We start from the raw sequence: 20,377 nt of genomic DNA, 5'->3' as shown, positions 1-20,377 counted from the left end.
GCGACCAAGTTCTCAAGCGAATGGACCCCGATATTGGGCAAAATTCATAGTACTGTACCGGACGCTAACCTTGAACGTGAATTCGACAAATTTGTGACGATCCCGGAGAACAGAAAGCTGTCGCACACTGATAATAATATCCTGATGGAACCGGTGGCAGAACAAGAAGTTCGAGATGCGATAGCGGCCCTCAACAGGCATAAAGCGGCCGGCCCCGATGGGCTTAACAACGATTTCTTCAAGGACACGCAGTTCATCTTTGTCCCAGCTCTTACGGCAATCAGCAATGAATTACTCAAAGGAGGAGACCCGCCACAATCCTTCCTCGAGGCACTGATCATTCGTCTAAAGAAGAAAGGGGATTCGGACGACGCCATGGATTTCAGGCCAATTTCGCTGCTTCAGACTGGGTACAAAATTGTAACCAAAGTCATGGCAACCCGGGCTCAACGCGTCCTAGGAAAACCGATCGAATCATCGCAGCAAGGACTTGTCCATGGCCGTCAAATGATGAAAACGGTCATGATGATGCTCGCAATACTTGCCACAGCAACAGCCAAACCCGAGCTCGCCGCAGCTCTGAGTCGAGTAATTCTCCTGTTGGATTTATGGAAAGCCTACGACACGGTCGCACGGGAATTTTTGTTTGTCGTACTCATTCGGTTTAGATTTTCGCCGGAGTTTGTGCGGATGCTACGGAACTTGCACGAATGTACAACGGCTAGATTTCTTGTAAATGGAGAGCTATCCGACCCACAAGAGGTCGTCTCGGGCATTCGTCAAGGATGCCCATTGGCACCCCTACTGTTTATTCTCGCAGCAGAAGTACTCGCGTTAGCAATCCAGCAAGACGAACAGACAGAAGGAATCCAAGTATTCGGAACCTCCGGGCAAGCACACAAGTTCTCAGCATTTGTGGATGACTCCACAGTCTTCCTTCGCAAGGCGCGTCAACTGCCGCGAGTGCTGGAAATAGTGCAGCGATTTGGAGCACTTTCCGGGCTCCAAGTACAACCGACCAAAAGCAAAGTAATCTTTCTCAATACCGCAATCGAGATTGAAAGCATACACGGGATCCCTGTGTTACCCGTCGGGCAAACTGTCCGGTACCTCGGATACCAAGTTGGCACCGGGACACTAACAGAAGTGAATTGGGCAGCGCGAATCCGCACGGTGCAAAAACGATTGGCGACTGCCGCCCGCATCTCGAATAGTATGGAGAACCGAGTCCTCCTGCTCAATGTCATCATGCTCCCTTCGATTTTGTTCACTGCGGCGGCATTTGAAATGCCAACCTGGGCGGCCACACAGCTCCGAAATCTTCAAAAACAGTTCCTCTGGCAACACTCAACCAGTGCAGAATCAAGCCGGCACAAAATTAATCCGGGACTCCTATTCACACCGAAACAAGCCGGAGGAGTAGGTCTAGCGTCCATCGAGATAGCCTGCAAAACGCAACGGGTGAAGCACGCAATTCAGTGGCTCGTCCAACGTCATGATATCTACTACGCCGGATGGAGAGCGTGGGCATTCAGAGGAGCTACTCAGCCTTGGCTGAAAGGTGTCTCCCCACGGCAGGACAGCAGAAACCGTCAAGGCAGCAAGCTGGCCACGCCTGGAAACACGCTCCAACAGCTCATTGGAAGCTGGCTGGCACCCGTGCTAGACGAAGAAACCACCACTCCTCAGTGGCGCCAAGAGCTAAAAGAAGTCGCAACGTCTACAGTGAGCTGGACAGAGAGTGGAAAATGGCATGTGGAACTTAAGAGGTCTCTCCCAGAGAAAGTGCGCTCGAGACAGCCAGAAGAGGAGGCATTCTGGCCTATCTACACCTGGAACGACAACCCAAGCATCGTAGATGAAACAGGAGCAATGTTGATGAGGCAGAAATACAACCGAATTGAGAGCTGTACGTTAGAGGATCTCCACATTGAGAGAAGGAGTGATCATCTGTATACGATGACCATCCCATTCTCGTCAGCAACAAGCCATCTCCAACCGAAACTACGCCGGTGGGGCATAGCCATCCTCTGCAGCATCACGCCCCTGAAGGTAGGCACCACAGTGCGGGTCGGAACAGAGGCAACAATAAGGCACCCCCCCCAGAACTCCAGAACGACTACAAGTGGATCATACTGAACAGGCACAGGATTCGAGCAATCCAGGTCACTGATACACCGAAGTCACAGTTCGAGCTAAAACAGCAGCCGAACGGGATTCACTGGGCCATCAGTGACTCGACTCAGGCGGATGTCACCACAATGGAAGACATTCACCAACTACAACGGCAGGAACGAGCAGGGACTATCATTTTTCGAGCCCATCCGACACTGCATGGATTCCCATGGCAGGTGCCGGACTCAACGGCGAATCGGCACGCTCTCGCTGCAGTCAAGAAACAGGCTTTCAAACGGTATCGAGGGGAAGGCATCAAGCTCGACGCACCAGTGGCTCGGTTGCAACAAGTGGCGCTGACGAGTACCTGGCAAGCAGCGGTCATGGCGCAATCTTCCAAGCAACTTTGGGCCCACAACAATGAGCTTACGGCGTATCAAGTTTGGGTAAAATATCGGGTGGCACTCCGACAGCTCAACCTCTATCACGACGGCAGGTCGATAGACAATAGCTGCCGCAAGCTACAATGCTGCCACGGACAAAAGGAGACACTAGAACACATCCTATGAGACTGCTCTTGCGCTCAAGCATGTTGGCAGAAGCTAGTCTGTCACTGTACTGGAGAGCAATGGAGGCTACAACAGCTGGACCATTTCCAGCGAGCATGTGCGAGTAGAAAAACGCCGGTATTATCGAAGGTAGTCAAAGCCAACCTTGGCAGAGACCATCCGGATGAAGAACTTCAGTATGAGAAGGAGTGGAAGAAAATGTGGCGGGTCATGTGCAGCGTTTGCGCGACAAGCCTCTGGATACAGCGGAACCGGGTCGTCTTCCAGCAGGAAGACGTCACTTTAGACAGCAGCGTGCTGGAGTTCTGGTCGACATGTCAGCAGCAGCTACGAGCAATCGCAAAACGAGAAAGAAGACAACCAGAGAAGCTGGAAAGTGGGACAAGACTTCTGCTATGCCTGCAACAACTGAAGAAAATACCCACAGAGAAGTCTCCAACGGAGAAGAGCCCCGTACAACCACCGGACCAGGCCCTGGAACCGGCGTTGCTAGCCAGGCTTAGGATCAAACAGACATCTAGTAGTCGTTAAAGGACCAAATGGAATCGTCTGCCTCTCTCTAGATCTCACCGGTTGAGCGGTTCTGAAACTACCCTAAGATCGAAAAGACGTTGCTTTCGCTCTCAGGTGGTCGAAAGGTTGCGTCGTCAAAATAGCAGCTGCCTCGAAAGAACGTTCCAGGACTGGTCTCGCAGGTAAATTACGGAAAGTAAGAAACCTGCCGGCGTAATGTTCCATGACCCACTACTGCTCACTCTTGTCTGACTCAACGTCGAGGGAAATGGTCTTCGGTGTCTCGTAGCGCCAGAATTCCAGTGCCAGACACGACAGAGTCATAAAGAAAACGTAGGAGCCAGCTAGGAAAACCAGACCAAACCACAACCAGTACTTCTCCGAGGGCACTAAGCATGTATTCCCCCACCTGCATTCCGTATTCCGCACAATAGTCCAGTCCTTCATAAACACACACGTCGAACCGAGAGTCTCGGTACTGGTTCACGGCAACAGCGTGAATGCCCCAGCCGTGCGGACTGATCCAGTAGATCCACGACAGATATACAGGAATCGTATCCTTGGTGATCAAAAAGCCCGAAAATGTGGCCAGAAACAGAAGCGACAGCAATGCGATCGGGTTGGCGACGTTGATGTTCGGACACACGGACGCGATGAAGAAGAACCACGCAGAGTACGACATATTTACGAGGAAAATTACTGCCTGGTACAGAATGTAGCTCTGTGCACTGGCAACGGGCGCGGATGGTATTCGAGTGCACGTTGAGGGGTTTTCGAGTGCAGACATTTTTGCCACGAAATGGCGGAATGCCGAGTGCAGATAACACATGGCGATATCGTCGGCTCTATACTTGTCTTGTCCGGTCCATGCTTGTTTGAATTTACTACACTGTTTTTGGGGCCGGATGCAGAGCTCACCAGGATGTAAGAGGAGAAAAATACATGTATTTGTGAGAAGAAAACATGAATGAGCCTTGGATCCTGGTTCACTTCCTACACAAGGTACGCTGAGCTCCGCTAGTCCAGTCCTACGCTCACATGCTCAATGCCAACTGTCACTCCTGATCGTCTTAGCTGTCCAAGTCCTGATCGTCGTCGGCGTCACGGTCGACACTGCGGGGATGCGATTCGTGTGTGCTTGCGTGGGCGGCAGCACTCTTCGTAACATCGAGGCCAGTACGTCTTGATTCTACGATCAGCTGCACCAATTCCTGGCACTCTAGGAAGACTTGCTTGCCTCCCTCGAAGTCGACAAGCCATCTATATCTACCACCCCGACTTGAGTAGGCTTGAATTGTGCCAATCATGCTGATGTCTTCCGCCTGCTTATCGTTGCTACAACATGTAGCTTACATTAGCTACGTCTGAACTAATGAAGGCAGAGCCTTGACACATCTTCTTCCGTGCTCAAGCCTTAACCTCAGCAGTGCACTCGGTCATTCCCTCAAGTTGAACAAGGGACACTCGGTTTCACACCTTTCAAACAAAAAACTAACGGTGCACTCGATTTCCTAAAAAAAAGCACTCGAAAGTAATATCGTTCCGTCCAAGCGCGACCAAAAAAACCTTGTGCATGGAACACAAGAGGAGAATGAAAACGCACTCGCTGCTGCTCGTGCCATGTACAAACACCACCCGGACATTATCGTCCGTCAACTTGGTCTTGAGAACTGTCAAAGCACTGTGGTCGGCGATACCATGCTTCGCGGCGTCTCTGGAGGCGAGCGGAAGCGTGTGACAACGGGCGAAATGGCCTTTGGCAACAAGTTCGTGCTCATGATGGATGAGATCAGCACAGGTCTGGACAGCGCCGCCACGTTCGATATCATCTCGACACAGCGCAGTCTGGCCAAGACATTCAACAAGACGATTGTAATATCGTTGCTGCAGCCGTCTCCTGAGGTCTTTGAGCTGTTCGATGATGTCCTTTTACTCAACAAAGGTTACGTAATGTACCATGGAGCTCGTTGCGAGGTGCAGAGTTACTTTGAGGACATGGGCTTCCACTGTCCTCCAAACCGAGACGTGGCAGATTTCTTGATGGATCTTGGAACGAACAAGCATCGTCAGTACGAGACTGGCCCTGCTCCGAGATGTGCAAGGCAGTTTGCGGACGCCTTTGAGAAGTCAGACATCCACAAGCGTATGACGGAGTATCTGCATTCTCCTTTAGGCTCGGACTTGGTTGAAGACAACGAACTCTACGTCAAACACACGCCTGAGTTCCAGCAGAACTTCTTGACGGGGACCGCCACCATTATCGCTCGCGAGCTGAGAGTTCTCTTCCAAGATTCCGCTGCGGTCTTGAGTCGATTATTCATGGCTTTGGTCATTGGTTTGCTGTCTGGTTCGGCGTTCTATCAGTTCGATGAGTTGAACTCCCATGTCATCATGGGTCTGGCCTACACCGCAGTGGACACTTTATCCGTGGCCAAGTCTTCGATGATCCCTAGCATTCTGGCGACGCGTGATGTGATCTACAAACAACGTGGAGCCAATTTCTATCGACGTCTTCGTTCGTGATCGCAAGCTCTGCCAAGCAGATCCCGGTGGTTCTGATGGAGACGCTACTCTTCGGATCAATTATATACTGGATGTGCGGCTTTGTTGCCAGTGGAACGATATTACTTTCGAGTGCCTTTTTTAGGAAATCGAGTGCACCGTTAGTTTTTTGTTCGAAAGGTGTGAAACCGAGTGTCCCTTGTTCAACTTGAGGGAATGACCGAGTGCACTGCTGAGGTTAAGGCTTGAGCACGGAAGAAGATGCGTCAAGGCTCTGCCTTCATTAGTTCAGACGTAGCTAATGTAAGCTACATGTTGCAGCAACGATAAGCAGGCGGAAGACATCAGCATGATTGGCACAATTCAAGCCTACTCAAGTCGGGGTGGTAGATATAGATGGCTTGTCGACTTCGAGGGAGGCAAGCAAGTCTTCCTAGAGTGCCAGGAATTGGTGCAGCTGATCGTAGAATCAAGACGTACTGGCCTCGATGTTACGAAGAGTGCTGCCGCCCACGCAAGCACACACGAATCGCATCCATGCAGTGTCGACCGTGACGCCGACGACGATCAGGACTTGGACAGCTAAGACGATCAGGAGTGACAGTTGGCATTGAGCATGTGAGCGTAGGACTGGACTAGCGGAGCTCAGCGTACCTTGTGTAGGAAGTGAACCAGGATCCAAGGCTCATTCATGTTTTCTTCTCACAAATACATGTATTTTTCTCCTCTTACATCCTGGTGAGCTCTGCATCCGGCCCCAAAAACAGTGTAGTAAATTCAAACAAGCATGGACCGGACAAGACAAGTATAGAGCCGACGATATCGCCATGTGTTATCTGCACTCGGCATTCCGCCATTTCGTGGCAAAAATGTCTGCACTCGAAAACCCCTCAACGTGCACTCGAATACCATCCGCGCCCCGCTTGGACAGCCCTCCACCATTATTAATACAGGCATGCGCAAACTCGAGTGTCTCCTTCGCCGTCAATGAAGGCAGATGTTTATCGTTCTGAGGCACAAACGCAACGAGTTGTGGTAGTCTTTTTATTAACGTCTCACGTGAGAGACCGTTGAAGGTTACATCACCGTCAACTGAGACGTTCCTCCCAGCAGGGAACCTCCCGCTTAATAGCTTCATGAGCGACGACTTGCCTGATCCAGGTTGACCGAGGATCAATGTCATTGTTCCTGGCTTAAACACGCCACTGACGTTGCGAAGGATGTTTTTCTTGACGACGTGACGTCTAGCCCGACCTGCCGAGCACTCTGCTTGATCACATTGGCGATGGTCGGCAGCTCTGTTTGAGCTTGGGCCTCGTCTTTCACGGTGATGCTAGCGGAAATCGATACGTTCTCGAAACGGACTTCCACTTGAGGTAGTGGTCGCCCTAGTGCTGCTCGCATACGTGAGGCCACGTGCTGGTGCAGCTCAGTCGCTCCAAGTGCCACGACCGACTTCACATTTTCGTCGACGATTTGTGGTTGGCAGTTGTCACTGCTGGCCATACTCGCTGCACACCACAATATCGTTTTCAGCGAAGTGCTTGGGGCTGAGCAGGTTAAGGAATGAGATCAGTACTGGTGGATTCTTGACCCCGCCCCCTTCAAGTTGACAACGCCGCCATAAACCTGCCGATTGTGAAGGTCAGCCCTTCATAATCCCAGTGATTATGAAGTCGGTGGTAAGCTATTACAGATAAACCTGCCTTAGCTAATACAGTCCGTAGATCAAGTTTTGATCAGGTATAGAGTTGATCAGTTTAAGCCGGCCGACTCAAAAAGAATTAGAGCAAAATACTACATTTACGGTATGTTATTGAAAACTTTGAGTATACACACATGTTAGCATGTTAGTAATCCAGATAGTGAAGGTCAGAGGTCGCAAACTTAATTTTCCGGCTAGCCATACCCTTCCGCGGTCATCGAGTTTCGCGATCACGACTAACCGTCGGCGTCGGTGATCAAACGCACTTGTTCGATGTCGCCAGTCTTGAGATCGCGTAGGAAATTCTTCCAGAAAAAGCCTTATAACTTCGTAATTGCCGCTGCGTCGCGAGGAAGGATCGCGACTTCGAGCATTCGGGTTTGGCATGGGCCACCCTAGACATACTCGAGTGTGCAAACGGACTCTTTCTGCGACGGGTTGCTCGACTCGATGCTGTTACGGGGCTTCAGACGACGGCGCTTCAAACTCTTGTTCGAACGATTTGAGCCACTGTTCGAAGTCGGTGCGTCGTTGTCGCTAGCGGATGAAGTGTCGCTAAACGATGAGTCATCGCCCTTTTCTAGGCGCGAAGATTCCCTATCAGCTGCGCCGATTACATGCGGGAGTCGCCTTCGCCAGACCGCCTCGTTGTCGTCGCCGCGACACCGCGAGAGTGTGCGATTAACAACCGCACTATCATTAATCAGCACGTCACAGACCATCCAGAGAGAGCCATCGCCCACTCTGTGTAAGGCGTGCGTCGTGGTAGAAAAGTCCACGACTCGGACGTGAGGCCAATCCGGAGCGACCAGCGAGTGTGTGAACACCTCGCTGACGCCAAAGTTACCTCGACGTTTGACAGATCGGGCCAGCCAGTTGATCTCCGGTTGCTATCGTGCTAGCCACGGTATTCCCAAGCTGCCGTCGAACGCGTAGTATATCTCAATGACCAGAATTTGGAGTTCTTGCTCTCTACTACGTGTCGCTCAGCAAATTCATGACTTGTAGCCAATATTCGCAGCAGTTGTTGATGGTGCTCTATCCGTTCGCTGGATAGCGTCCGCCCCTTCCGTCTCATCAACTCGTAACGTGACCGTAGCCGCCTCCCCAACATCAGCTCGTTCGTTGACAAGGCTACAGTCGTGTGTCTCGCGGAGTTGTACGCCTACACAGCGAACGGTACCCACTGACTCCAATCGCTCTGATTCTCGCCCGTCATGAGCGTGGACACGCAGTCCCTCCACGTTCTATGGAAACGCTCAACAAGACCGAATATCTGGGGCCGATAGGGCACCGGATTTACTTGCCGTGTCTGTTATAGCTAGACTAGTTGCTCAATGATCTTTCCGGTCAACCCGGGCACTCCGTCGGTCAGTAACTCCCTCATACTTTATCTTCCCGCTTCCATGATGATCATTGCCACGTTTTCAGCCGTATTTTGCACTCTGCTACGCGCTACTGCATATCGCGTGACGTATTCGACCACCGCGATCACGTATCGTTCTCCGCCTGCGGCAATCGGAAATAGTCCTGCAATGTCGGGCGCTCGGCGGCTGCCGACATCCTTGTAAGCATCGCATCGGTGGGATGACCTCTCGCGGTCGTGGCTTCCGCCTTCCGCACTCGGGGCAACCTCTCACCCAATTGTAGCTTTAAACTTTAGCATTCACGAACATTTTTGCACGGCACATCAGTGAGTAGTCCGTTATCATCGAGATTAGTTCCTCCATTGCGTCAACCTCGGCGAGTTGCGCGCGGCCCACTACTTCAGCAACAAGGTCGATGAACTTCTTATAGCTATAGACATCTTTGTCAGAACGAGGTATCTTTCTTATTGCGGACATTGTAGATAGTATTTGCCGATGGAAGCCGAGTCGATGCCTGAGCTGCCCATTTTGTTAATAATTGCACGTCAGCTTTCGGAGATTGTTTGCTAGTCATTCGCACAGCATAACATTCTCTCCGAAGGCCAGTCGCACGTATTGATTATTGCATTAGTAAGGTTCGCTACTATCGGATGCAGGACTATTCGAATGGATACAAAACTGCTCGAACGGAAGCAATGCAACGTGTAGTCGAACAGATCTATAAACCGAAAATCCTTGCTACAAGTATGCAGGTTATTTCTTTAAAGTTTTTTTTTTTACAAAAGCGTGATATCATTCCAACCCCCGTATTTCGGCTCATGATGGCATCATTTCTCCATGAGCCTGAATACGAGGTTTGGAATGATATCACGCTTAAAATGAGTACGGCAATACGATCTCACGTTTTGCCAAAAAATAATTGTCCCCAGCTACAGTAGGAGGCGTGCATAAAGTAATTTTAATATGAAAGTTGGTATTTAGAAGCATATGCTAGTGAAAAGAAAGTTCAAATTGAAGGTAGAACAATGTGCTCTCTGAAGCACGTGCGCTGCGATCTCGGGCCGCACACCCCGAAAAGACCCCCTGAGTCCTCGAGCCAGACTGCAGCGATCGCTTCATCACATGCTCGTTGAATATGAGCTGGTGAGATAGTTACATTGCAAGGCGAATAAAACGTTGTGGCTTGGCACGGAAACTACGTACCATAAAATATAACCAGATTGTACTGGTACGTAGTTTCCGTGCCAAGCCACAACGTTGAACAGAGAGAAAGCCATGCGAGCTGAGAACAATTGTCCACCAAACTAAACTTTACAGTCCGTTTTTACGCTCGCAGTATCGTGTAGCGCACTGGTAGCCTACCTTGTTGACGACCAAATATTCACAATCGCGGTCTTCGTAGATCCAATGGTACGAAATGAATTCATCGCTAAATTAATGTTGGTCAGTCGAATAGTTTCTTGCAAAGCTCCTATTGGGTACATTAGGTAGAAATACTTCACTAGCGACCGCACTCCAAGTTGAAGATGTGCCAGCTAGAAAAATGTTGTTGTACGAGCCGAACGCTGCCAAGCTGAGTCAACCATGACTCTACCAAGCGGTACCCACAGGCGGACGTGAGCCACGACTGTGCTGTCTTCCTTTCCTCCAGTTGTTCCTCTGAGTCTGTGTCTTCATCGTCTTCCTCGTTGCCATCCCTAGAAGAGAATTCGTACTCCAATAAGTCTTGGTAAGCCGTGTCTTCGCCCCCAGAAGCTGCACAAAGGTTGTTTCACCGCCGGATTTCTCGGTGTCAATATCCATTAATAAGCCAAGTTAAAGGAAAAAGAGATTGCAGACACGATATATACCTCACCAGTAGACCATTGTACCTCGTGTGTGTTGTCTGTTTTCTTTTAGCACTCGAAGGATGATACCAGTTTTTGCTGATGTGGTTCTTGCTTTTACCACATACGCGATTACCAACCTAGTTTTGTCATCTTCTCTTTGGCAAATTAAGAGCGGAAAAAATGAAAGCACATTGCTATCTAGGCTTTAAGGACGTCCGTTTCATTTTCGATGTCAATTCCTTATATGACCAAACTTTATTTTAAAGTTGAGTCTACCGGATCCTACCTATCCTACCGATGGGGAGAAAAGAAATATTTTTAAAACAAAAAGTGATATCATTCCAAATCCCGTCTTTAGGCTCTTGGCTGCATCTCTTCTAAGAGGGCCCTCCGAATGAGGACCCTCCAAAGCCCCCCCCTCCCCCCTCGTGAAATCAGAAAATAAGTACGGCAATATGCTACATCGCGTTTTGTCATTCTAGGGTGTGTCAGCAATACGGCATTTCTAATGGTGTTGCGCAATTCCAATACCTGCAATACATATTTGCCCATCACTGCTCGCTAGGCACGATGGATACAGAATGAAGCACATTTACGTATACGTAGCATGCCACCGCAACAAAAAAAATCAGTTTCAGCCTTTCATTAGATTTTAAATTAGTTACCAAGCTTATGCGAGAAGTACAAGCCATCGATCAGGCCAAAACGAAAATGCTTGCATGCAAAACAAAATTGAGTTATAGAGAAAAACAAACGTGGAGAGCTATACAAGCACTGGCTCAAAGCACGAGATCGGTCACTCTTCTCCTTGACTGGTAGGTTTTCCGCCATCGACTAAATATTACTAGCAGTCAGCATAATACTACTACCGGCAAACGCATGCTACAGAAGGGCTCCCAGGTAGTCCCATCTCGTCCGAAGACAAGCTGAAGTCCATCCGAGAGGCGACCACAGATGATGCCCCAGGGCGACGGCGAGTACGCCGACGGGTAGGACGATGGCTACCATATAAACACCAGGAGATTTTCGGTGCAAGCTTCGAGGAGGAGACCGATCAACCCGTTCACGATGTACGGCAAACTGCATAATTATTCGGCGGCGACGGCTTCGCGATAGCGCTGCTAAGCCTCTCTGCTCCTTTCGAGTACTATCACAGGCGCTGCAAATAGCGTGTTAGGTTTCTCCGTCCTCACGGCGAAGAGGGCTGGAGCGAATGTGGAAGTTGTCTGTGCCACACATGCTTGGAAGCAGACATCGTAGTTGTGACCCGACCGCCATCTTCAATTTTGTCGTCTCTTTCGGCTTTCCGGAGGCCTTGCAGGTCGCACTCCGTGCCATCATGGAAACTGTCGATTTCTGTTGTATTACCGAGTACAGTATATGTCTTGGCCGCCAGATAGTACTGACTCCTCAGCCTTGTAGTAATGTAAATAACTGTAGTAAAGAGCTCGTTCCTGCATCCGACCGGCAGATATATTCACTTGTTAAGAGGCTTCATCCGAGGCGTATCGCGCGTTCGGGTAATTTGCGGGCGCCTGGTCTCTAAGGACTAGCCTTTTCATGATGAGCTTGTCTAGCACAGAAGCGACCATGGTTTCAAATAGAAACGGAACAATGACCAATTCAAACTTACCATCATCTCTAGAATGATAGTGTCTTGATCCGGAAGACTGCTGTCACAATGTCCCACTTACCGCGGTTCTTCAGAACAGTCAGTAACATGAACAGGGCGGCTTTGTCACCATAAGCACACTTTTGTGGCGACCCGTGCTCCAGTTCACGGTGGCATGGTTGACCAGCACTCCCCAAAGCAGCCCAAGCTCAAACGGCCCGACATGGGTAATGACGTGGATGCTCGCTTCATCCGAGTTCAGGTAAGAATGATTCATGCCTTGTCGTCCGAGTCGTCGCGCGGCAAGAGCACGACGTCGGTTCGATCCGCCTGTCGGTCTTGCTTATCACGGTGCAGCGCTGCGACGCTTTACAGAGCATGCTCCGGCGGAATGGCGATCCGGGTGCGAGATCTCTCTCTGGCGTTTTATTTGCTGACCATGGTCAGTTCTACTTCACGATGGAAATTCGGACAGGAGAACCGCAATGGCCTGAAATGCACACCTCCAGCCACAGCCGGAGGTAGCATCTATTGCATTACCCATTGTAGCTCTTACTATCTTCAAGCAAATGCTGCTAGTTTACGAAACGAAGTCGTTTACACAGCGAGCGAGAACCATCGGAAAATTATAACTGAATTGTAGACTTTTTAAGCCTGCAAACTTGCAACCGATGCATGCATGCACGGTACCCGCAAGACAACCCCACTTCAACGAAAGGATATTACTCGGGCATTTGTGCTAGCTGGAATCCCTTAAATTTAAGATAAGGCCCTTAAACAATTCTAGTAAAAGACGGTGCATTCCGTGTAAACAAAACGGGGTGTTGACGAAAAAAACTATTTCGGAGCTGCGCACATATAAGCGTTTGGACTACATTATAGAGCTCTTCTTTATGAACAAACTTGAGTTGCTGAAAAGTATGGGCCTTTAAATCGTCTCGAACCAAACAAGCTGGCTCAAAACCGTTTTAGCTTTGTGCAATTGCGAAATAAAACGGAAGCGGATAGTCTTCCGCGCTCTTAACAAATGCTAGAAGATCAAGAAAATGTTTTTTTAAAGCTTAAAACGCTAGCTGAAATTTTTATGTCTATTTTTTTCTTGTGGTCACCACGCCGTAGACTTCATTGCCTACTATTGCGTACTATGTCCGCGTTTTTTTTTGTCCTTGAGCACCATCAGCGGGTCAGATGCTCTTCCAATTGCGCTTCACTCTGCTTCTGTTGCACAACCGGCATGGTAAACGTTCGATGTATTACAACGATAGAGATAATCATTTGTGTAACCAAAGTGCTAGTGTCGCTGGCAGACCTCCTTCCAGCTGCACATAGTAACCCATTTCCCGTCCCGGTTGCAGCTGCTGACCCCACTTCTAAAAGCTGCTAGCATAAACTCGGAGCCGAGGGCTGTACTGGTAACATCAAGAGACCGGTAGATGCAGTGCGATATCTATTTAAAAATAGGCGGTTCTCTGGGAGCAGTGTATATTTCGTGCTTCCATCGTGATGACGGTGGGGGTCCCATTTCCACAGGCTACGTCACCCTTTGGACCCACATCCTACAGCATCGGATTTACCCTGCGAGAAAGCGTACGGTCAAGACGAGGAAAATTTGTTCTGGAAGATTTAATGTTATAAGCTCGAGTTCTATATTATCCCGAACAGCGGGACAAGATTTGGGGATACGACAGATAGTACGCGTGACCCCTGTCCATGTACAGATATTGCAATTTGCAACACCAAACAGAAACTCGTTCGGTGTTTGGCTTGATTCGAACATTGGCGTTGCAATGCAGACTGAAGTGGGGATCATAGCGGTCGGTTTGCTGCTGTCAGCACTGTTTCCGGGTCCACGCCCACCCATAAGAGTGCGTGCCAAGCTTCGGTGGAGCTGTGAGCTTAACGTACAGCTATGCTAGAGTCAGGCTCAAGCCTGCTATCGCATGTTAGCGTCCGCTTTTGCAAGGCTGGAGGAGTAACCGCACCAAAACGGTTTCGCTCGTCCCACGCATGGGTGAGGCACGACTAAATACCTACCGAAACACTTCAACTGACGAATAAATACATAGCTAACGACTCAATGCACGACATTCGCTGCATTGACGGTGCGAGTAGGGCTTCATTCTATCGAGTTATCTGGCTCATCGTAGATGCCATTTGCGACGTAGTATAGTTAAGACTGAAGCTCTTCAGTTCAGCCAGCGGCAGCGACATCTTTAAAACCGCTGAGCGCAGAATGAACATTTTCAGGCTGCTTTGGCTGTGTGGATGGGTGGCTTTTCTCCATCAGAGCTCTTCGACAAAGGAAGGCGGGTGGTGCCGGCTCTCTGCGCTATCATAGCAGGCAATACTGATACTACGGCGTGAATGTTCTGGCGTGTTGCGTCTATCGTTGTCACTTCACCTAAATTAATGTGGCTCATCTGGAGCTGTTACGACAGCAGAGCATTTTGGCAGAGTGCCTTGTATAGGCAATTTAAGTGGACTGGAACATGTTTTTTTGTCTTATTGGAGATAATGCGTATGCGTGTGATACACACATGCTGGCACCATTTAAGCGTGTGGAAACAACATACGGTTATTGATATGGGTACAGCTTCTCCCACTCGTAAGTATATTTTGCATCGAGATGTCCTTCGGTTTGTTAGTCGAAGATTGAGCGCCCATTGCCGATGGTTTTGGAAAGATACCATGCAAAATGCCGTGTGTTTGCCGTTTTTTGTGAAACCATTTCCTTGGTAAATGTGGGTCGTATGACATTGTAGCAGAGGGTACCAGGGAAGGAATTGTCAAGCAACATGATAATTCTCTTGTATCACTGCAGGTCATGCGCCAGAAACACTAGCAAAAAAGACGATACAAACCTTATCATGGATAGTGCAGCGGCTGAGAGAGATTAAGACGAAGAATCGCTACCGACCTTTTTTATCAATGACTAGTCTTAGGTAGTACTTTGGGACGCATCCATCTCTTCGATGATCTTCACATAGCCCCCCCCCCCTCCCACTTCACCTTCGTTTCAAGCCGACCAATCATTGAAGCACTTAGTTATGCTTGTATTGCTGGCAACAATACAAGCATAACTAAGTGCAACAATTTGTTGCACACAATGATGTGGTGAGCTTGTCTAGCTCAAAGAAGATTCAGACTCGCTTGGTGTCCTGCTTAGCTTCTTCTGCTTGCTGCGGTTTCTCTTTAGTCGTACCAAACCTAGCCTCCAAGAAGTAAATCACATCAGTTGCGTCTGATGAGCGTTTCTTCGTACTGCTCGACATTGCGCGCGTCATCTCCTTCGATATATAACCGTAATTTAGCATGTCCAACTGCCTGTGTTTTGGCATACTTTAGACGGTTGCGTTAAGAGCTTGCGGGCGCACTAGCAGTCACTCACTCATGTACAGCGCACCCAGGCGACCTTCACAAAAAACCAAAGAAGTCCAATTCGTGTGAGCCAGATTGAGTAACGTGTGCGACCGCGCACTTCACTGAAGTGTCTTTCCAAGTATTTTTGCTTAAGACCGTCGTGAAACACCACATGCTTAGGGTCAGCTCCACCAAAATACTCGTCACTTGTTCTCCCCCCCCCCTCCCGTACTCGTCTGTTTCCTTTCCGCATTCCAAGACTACGTCCGGCCAGCACAGATTTAGTCCAACCGCCCCAGCATCAAGTTCCTGTCGCGCTGTCTGAGTACCTATCGAGCCGCTCGCAAAATCATATGCTAAAGAGAACACTCAGCAGCCTATAGCTGCAATAATTTGTTGTACGTGTGTCCGACAGCTAGTTTCGCTTTTTACGCACAGCCTCCTCGCTTTAACACGCGAACATGCAAGCCGCACAAGTACAGCTTCGTAGTCCGCCATGTTGCTCATTGCACTGTCCCTTGAGCGAGCCTTTTCACTGTAAATCTTGTATACAGAGCGAAGTTATATCGCAGTATATACTTTGCGAAGCGCCAGAAGCGTGTCGGCCAATTTTTCCGGTTGAGATGTACCAATACGCTTGACACTGTCGGTAAAACCACCCGGTCCGCCGTCGCTCTACTGCATACACTAATGCCCGTTATATTCTTCTAGATCCTCAAACTAAAACTTTGATTGTGTTGACATAACAACCGACAAAGGTCAGAGTGTAGATAATTTCACGTCTGGTCAAAACAGCTTGTGACACCATCCAACCGAGCTTTGACAGAGAGGTTTTGCCAGCATCGGGATAAGTACAGCTTTTAAACTGCGTTCGTAGGTCTTCAATAATGTCATCATATTTATAGACAACATTTCTCTCTTAAACAAACGCAGACAATGTCGGCTCTTGGCACCTTCAGTTCGTATATGGTTAGCGTACTCGTTTGGGTATGGTTTAGCCGTAGTCACGGTCGGGTCCAGCCAAGTGTAGCCTTGACTGGGTACGAGTAACCGACTCCCGGGATCGGTTGGTCGAGTTCACCAGACGATGGGTATTTACTACTAACAGTAAAGCTTTTTGTTGTTGCCTGTCTTCCTTCATCAGTCACGGCTCGCATTCTCGCACTTTGTCTTTTCGAATTTTTACATTTTGTGTTTATTGTCTGACCTTTTAAGGCGCTAAAAAGGGCAGTAGATATGTGTGAAAAAAAACTCATTCCCTAATAACAAGCTAATTTCTGTCTAAATCCACCTGCATACAGGTATATTGTAATCGATGTGGCCCGAGGCCACACCAGCAAGCAATGCGTTATGTTTGCGTTGGTAAATCCATCAACTCGATTGTGCAGCTACGGGCGCAGGTGAACGAAATGCAGCATATGTGCCAGTTTCAAAAGTGCAATTCTGGCCGCTTTACTGTATGGGTTTATGAACTCGCATTATCATAAATCCACCACCTGCTCTATAATAGGGAGCATGCGTCAAAAAAATGATACTGATGAACCTAAGTACGAATCGCGATTTAAGCACTCTAAACGAAAGCGGGGCGTCTCCTCTATCTTTTGAGCCCTTATAAGCTACAGAATGCTTAAAACTGAAGAAGTTGTGGTCGCTCAAAAATATTATCTCCATTTATGGGCCCTCAAAATGACGATACATTTAGGAGTGTTGTGAGCTCAATACTTTTTCAATTTTAAAAATTCAAGTGTTATTTAAAAGCTTTTGTTAAAAGCAATTGAATAAGGGTAGTTTAACAGTTTTTTCGATGGAAGTTTACAATAAATGTCACTGTTTCGGTTAAGTGCGAAAATCAATTGGCCAACTTTAAGCTCGAATATCTCGATAACTCTAAATGGTTCATCGGTACAGTAAACGCTCTCCATTCCGGTATCGTGGTCCGACCCTATCTCAAGATTTGAAATTGTTTTAAGGAGTCTACAGACTTATCTGGGAAGCGCGGATTATAAGATTCTCTACATCGTCGAGGTCGTCGTAGCTGGAAGATATAATGTCCTTGTTCCTATCATCGACTGCGTTATACAGAATACCTGTACGGCGAAAGCAGTTCTGGACTGTCAGCTTCTCCCGCAGGTCAAGCCAAATAGCCTTGCTCCACTGCATTGCCGTAAGCTGGTCAACCTTGTACGCCTTTTTGTCAATTTTATCACCGTGCTTTATCTTGTTGTAGACCCACTCAAGCTGTTTCTGTCGGTACGCAACCTTGAACGCCGCGATGATTCCAGCGTCCATCGGCTGTAAAAAGGCAGTAGTGTTAGGTGGCAGAAATTCTACCCGAACATTAGTACAGACCAGATTGCCAGTGTTGTGGGATGAGGCGTTATCTAAGAGCAACAGAATGAAGCGACCACTGGCCCGCATATCTCGATCGAGACCTCTGAGCCACTCACGAAACACTTGACCATTCATCCACGCCTTCTCGCTCGCCCGATAGTAAAAACCCAACTCCTCTGCGGATTTCTTTTGAAAGCAATAAGGCTTCTTCGCCCGTCCCAGAAACAGCGGAGGCAGCAAGTTCGTGCCGTCAGCGTTTGCTGGCAGCGCGAGCGTCATCCGCGTCTTGTCCTTCTTCACTCCACGGGCGGACTTAGTGCAGATTGAGCGGACAGGGGCCATCGCGTAGCACAATCCGGTTTTATCCATGTTGTAAATATCTTGGGGACTGTAGAGATCTGTTATTGCTTGCAGTCGTTGGCGCCCAGCCACAACAGCTACAAGATCGGCTGAACCAGCTTCGCCAGGTCGCTGCCGACTAGGAGCCCATGCCGCCGCTCGAATGCGGTGATCCAGCCGTCGGAGAACGCCATCTCCCACTCGTCACACAGGTCCTTCTGGATATCGCGAGCCTTCAGCTTAATCCGCGCACGTGAGAGGCACACGCCTTAAACTTCGACTGTCTGAATCCACTCCCAAAGCTGGTTCTCCAGAGCTGGCGACGTCACGCGCAGGGTCCTGTACCTGTTGCCGTCACTGTCATCAGACAGGATCGTGTCAGCCTTCTTCAAGATGTCGGAGACCGTCGTCTGGGCTGGTGTCCGTTTAATTTTAACGTTACTTTTGCCCACGCTGCTAGTTCCTCTTGTGTCAACGCTGGGTTCTCCCTGGCCTTCTTGATCATGGCCTTCTTCTGTCTAATTGCGAGCCACCTCCCCATGGCTGGTCAGTGGCAACTAAGCTGCTGATGCCCGAGGCTACGGAATGACTGGTGCACCGCAACTGTGCGATGGATGGTGTGGAATAGTTCCCGATCTTCTCCCTCTTTAAAACGCTACGATCATTTGGGTCCGATTATTAGGTTACAGCAGTACCGGAATGGAGAGCGTTTACTGTATCATTTTGTTGGAGCAGTCTAGAGCAACAGAATATCCACACTACAGAAACAGCATATTCGGTTTGGTTCTGTATGATTTCGGTATTTTATCAAAATATACGGAGTAACAGATCCCCAGCTGCTATCACGCAGTTGCGCAGGAAAAATAAATAACTTCGGCCTGCCGTGTCAGCAAAATTGAGACATTCAAAATTTTGAAAGTCTGTGAGGCAGTTTGGACCGCTCATTCGAAGATTTTCCCGCTCCCAGACAACCCACTCAAATCGATGGTAAGCCGTGATGTATGGCTCCTTGCAGTGCTCTTACCTGTCTAATGTGCTGTTGTGTAATGCACAGCCACCAGAAGAAGAGCTTCCTCTTTATCCTGGCCACAGCAAGCAGCGCAAGACCCCTTCCCGGGATCCCGTCGTGCTGTCGCGCCAGCAGCAAGCGGAAGCAAACCGCGTGAAGATTCGGTCCGCCACTCGCGCTGCGCAAGAAGACGTTGAGCCACCAGCGAGACGACTGCCCCCTCTCGCTCAAGTTGTAAGAGGGAGCGGATCGCTCGCTCGTATGGTGCTGCTGAACCAGGGGTCAAGAAACTTATTAGTGCGGTCAATCTCGGATATCATTGGGGTGCTTTTTACGTTGATGTGGAGAGAAAGCAATGCTACCTGCTCGACCCGATGCAGTTGAAGAGCCACATCACGTCGCTCAGAACGGAGGTGTGCACTGTCGTAGAGCCAATGCTGAAGATGACGGACCAGATCCCGTACGAAACGATCACTGGCTGTGAGCAGCAGGATAGCTCGTTCTGCGGCCTCTGGTGCTTGGTCGTGTGAGAGCTACTGCTCTTTGGAGCAACTCACGATAAGGGGGGCAACTATTGGAACGACTCGTTGTACGATGCAGGTGGCTATTTGCGCATGCGGTACTTGCACAAGGTGATCAAGCTGCAGAGCCACTTTCCAGTTGAAGACGAGCCGGAAGAAGAGAAGTAAGTGCAGACATTGGTTACTGGTAACTTCAACACGAATTGATTTTAGTATCACTTTGAAGCCAAACAGAACCAAACCAAAATTATACAGAACCCGTGGGACTTAGCGTTTTTTGCGAGGTGTTCCTGCTCCAGAAAAGCCCAGTCAAGTCTATATTTTGAAAAACGGCTGTGCGTTCAATTTTTCATACTCAGCGCCATATTATTGTATAGGACACGACGAGATTTGATATGCTAGAAACTATGTAGACTATAAAAGGCGACATGTACACTATAAACGACATCAAACTTACGCACTTACCGAGCACTTACCGCGTAAATTACTGCCACTTCGTCATTTATTTGAAAGCCCATTCTCTGTTGCACACAGAAAAAATACGTTACCCATCACGCGTGTGTGAGAGACCTTATTTTCGTCTATCCATTTTCTGTTGGACTACC

The 20,377-nt window shown here is 49.0% G+C and overlaps 4 protein-coding genes across 4 annotated transcripts; 1 reads left to right on the top strand and 3 right to left on the bottom strand.

The window, feature by feature from the left end:
* Positions 1-3,428: 3,428 nt before the first annotated feature.
* On the bottom strand, positions 3,429-3,984 carry PITG_01883 (ATP-binding Cassette (ABC) Superfamily; the record flags this gene model as incomplete). The annotated part of the gene is made up of 2 exons (XM_002908435.1): positions 3,429-3,606; positions 3,662-3,984. 2 exons carry the CDS (start codon positions 3,982-3,984, stop codon positions 3,429-3,431), a joined length of 501 nt encoding a protein of 166 aa, XP_002908481.1.
* Positions 3,985-4,895: 911 nt separating this feature from the next.
* PITG_01882 (ATP-binding Cassette (ABC) Superfamily) lies at positions 4,896-5,756 on the top strand (the record flags this gene model as incomplete). Its single annotated transcript, XM_002908434.1, has 4 exons — positions 4,896-5,266; positions 5,322-5,340; positions 5,421-5,632; positions 5,741-5,756. The coding sequence occupies 4 exons, from the start codon at positions 4,896-4,898 to the stop codon at positions 5,754-5,756; spliced, it is 618 nt and encodes a 205-aa protein (XP_002908480.1).
* A 1,122-nt stretch (positions 5,757-6,878) lies between these two features.
* PITG_01881 (uncharacterized protein) lies at positions 6,879-7,205 on the bottom strand (the record flags this gene model as incomplete). Its single annotated transcript, XM_002908433.1, has 1 exon — positions 6,879-7,205. One exon carries the CDS (start codon positions 7,203-7,205, stop codon positions 6,879-6,881), a length of 327 nt encoding a protein of 108 aa, XP_002908479.1.
* A 1,589-nt stretch (positions 7,206-8,794) lies between these two features.
* PITG_01880 (uncharacterized protein) lies at positions 8,795-10,750 on the bottom strand (the record flags this gene model as incomplete). Its single annotated transcript, XM_002908432.1, has 6 exons — positions 8,795-8,957; positions 9,079-9,201; positions 9,674-9,700; positions 10,087-10,200; positions 10,376-10,526; positions 10,738-10,750. 6 exons carry the CDS (start codon positions 10,748-10,750, stop codon positions 8,795-8,797), a joined length of 591 nt encoding a protein of 196 aa, XP_002908478.1.
* Positions 10,751-20,377: the final 9,627 nt, after the last annotated feature.

The sequence above is a fragment of the Phytophthora infestans genome, genomic scaffold (genome assembly GCF_000142945.1).
Source record: "Phytophthora infestans T30-4 supercont1.2 genomic scaffold, whole genome shotgun sequence".
Taxonomy (NCBI): Eukaryota; Oomycota; class Peronosporomycetes; order Peronosporales; family Peronosporaceae; genus Phytophthora; species Phytophthora infestans.
The sequence above is the reverse complement of the archived record's forward strand: the minus strand, read 5'-3'. Positions and strand labels throughout refer to the sequence as shown.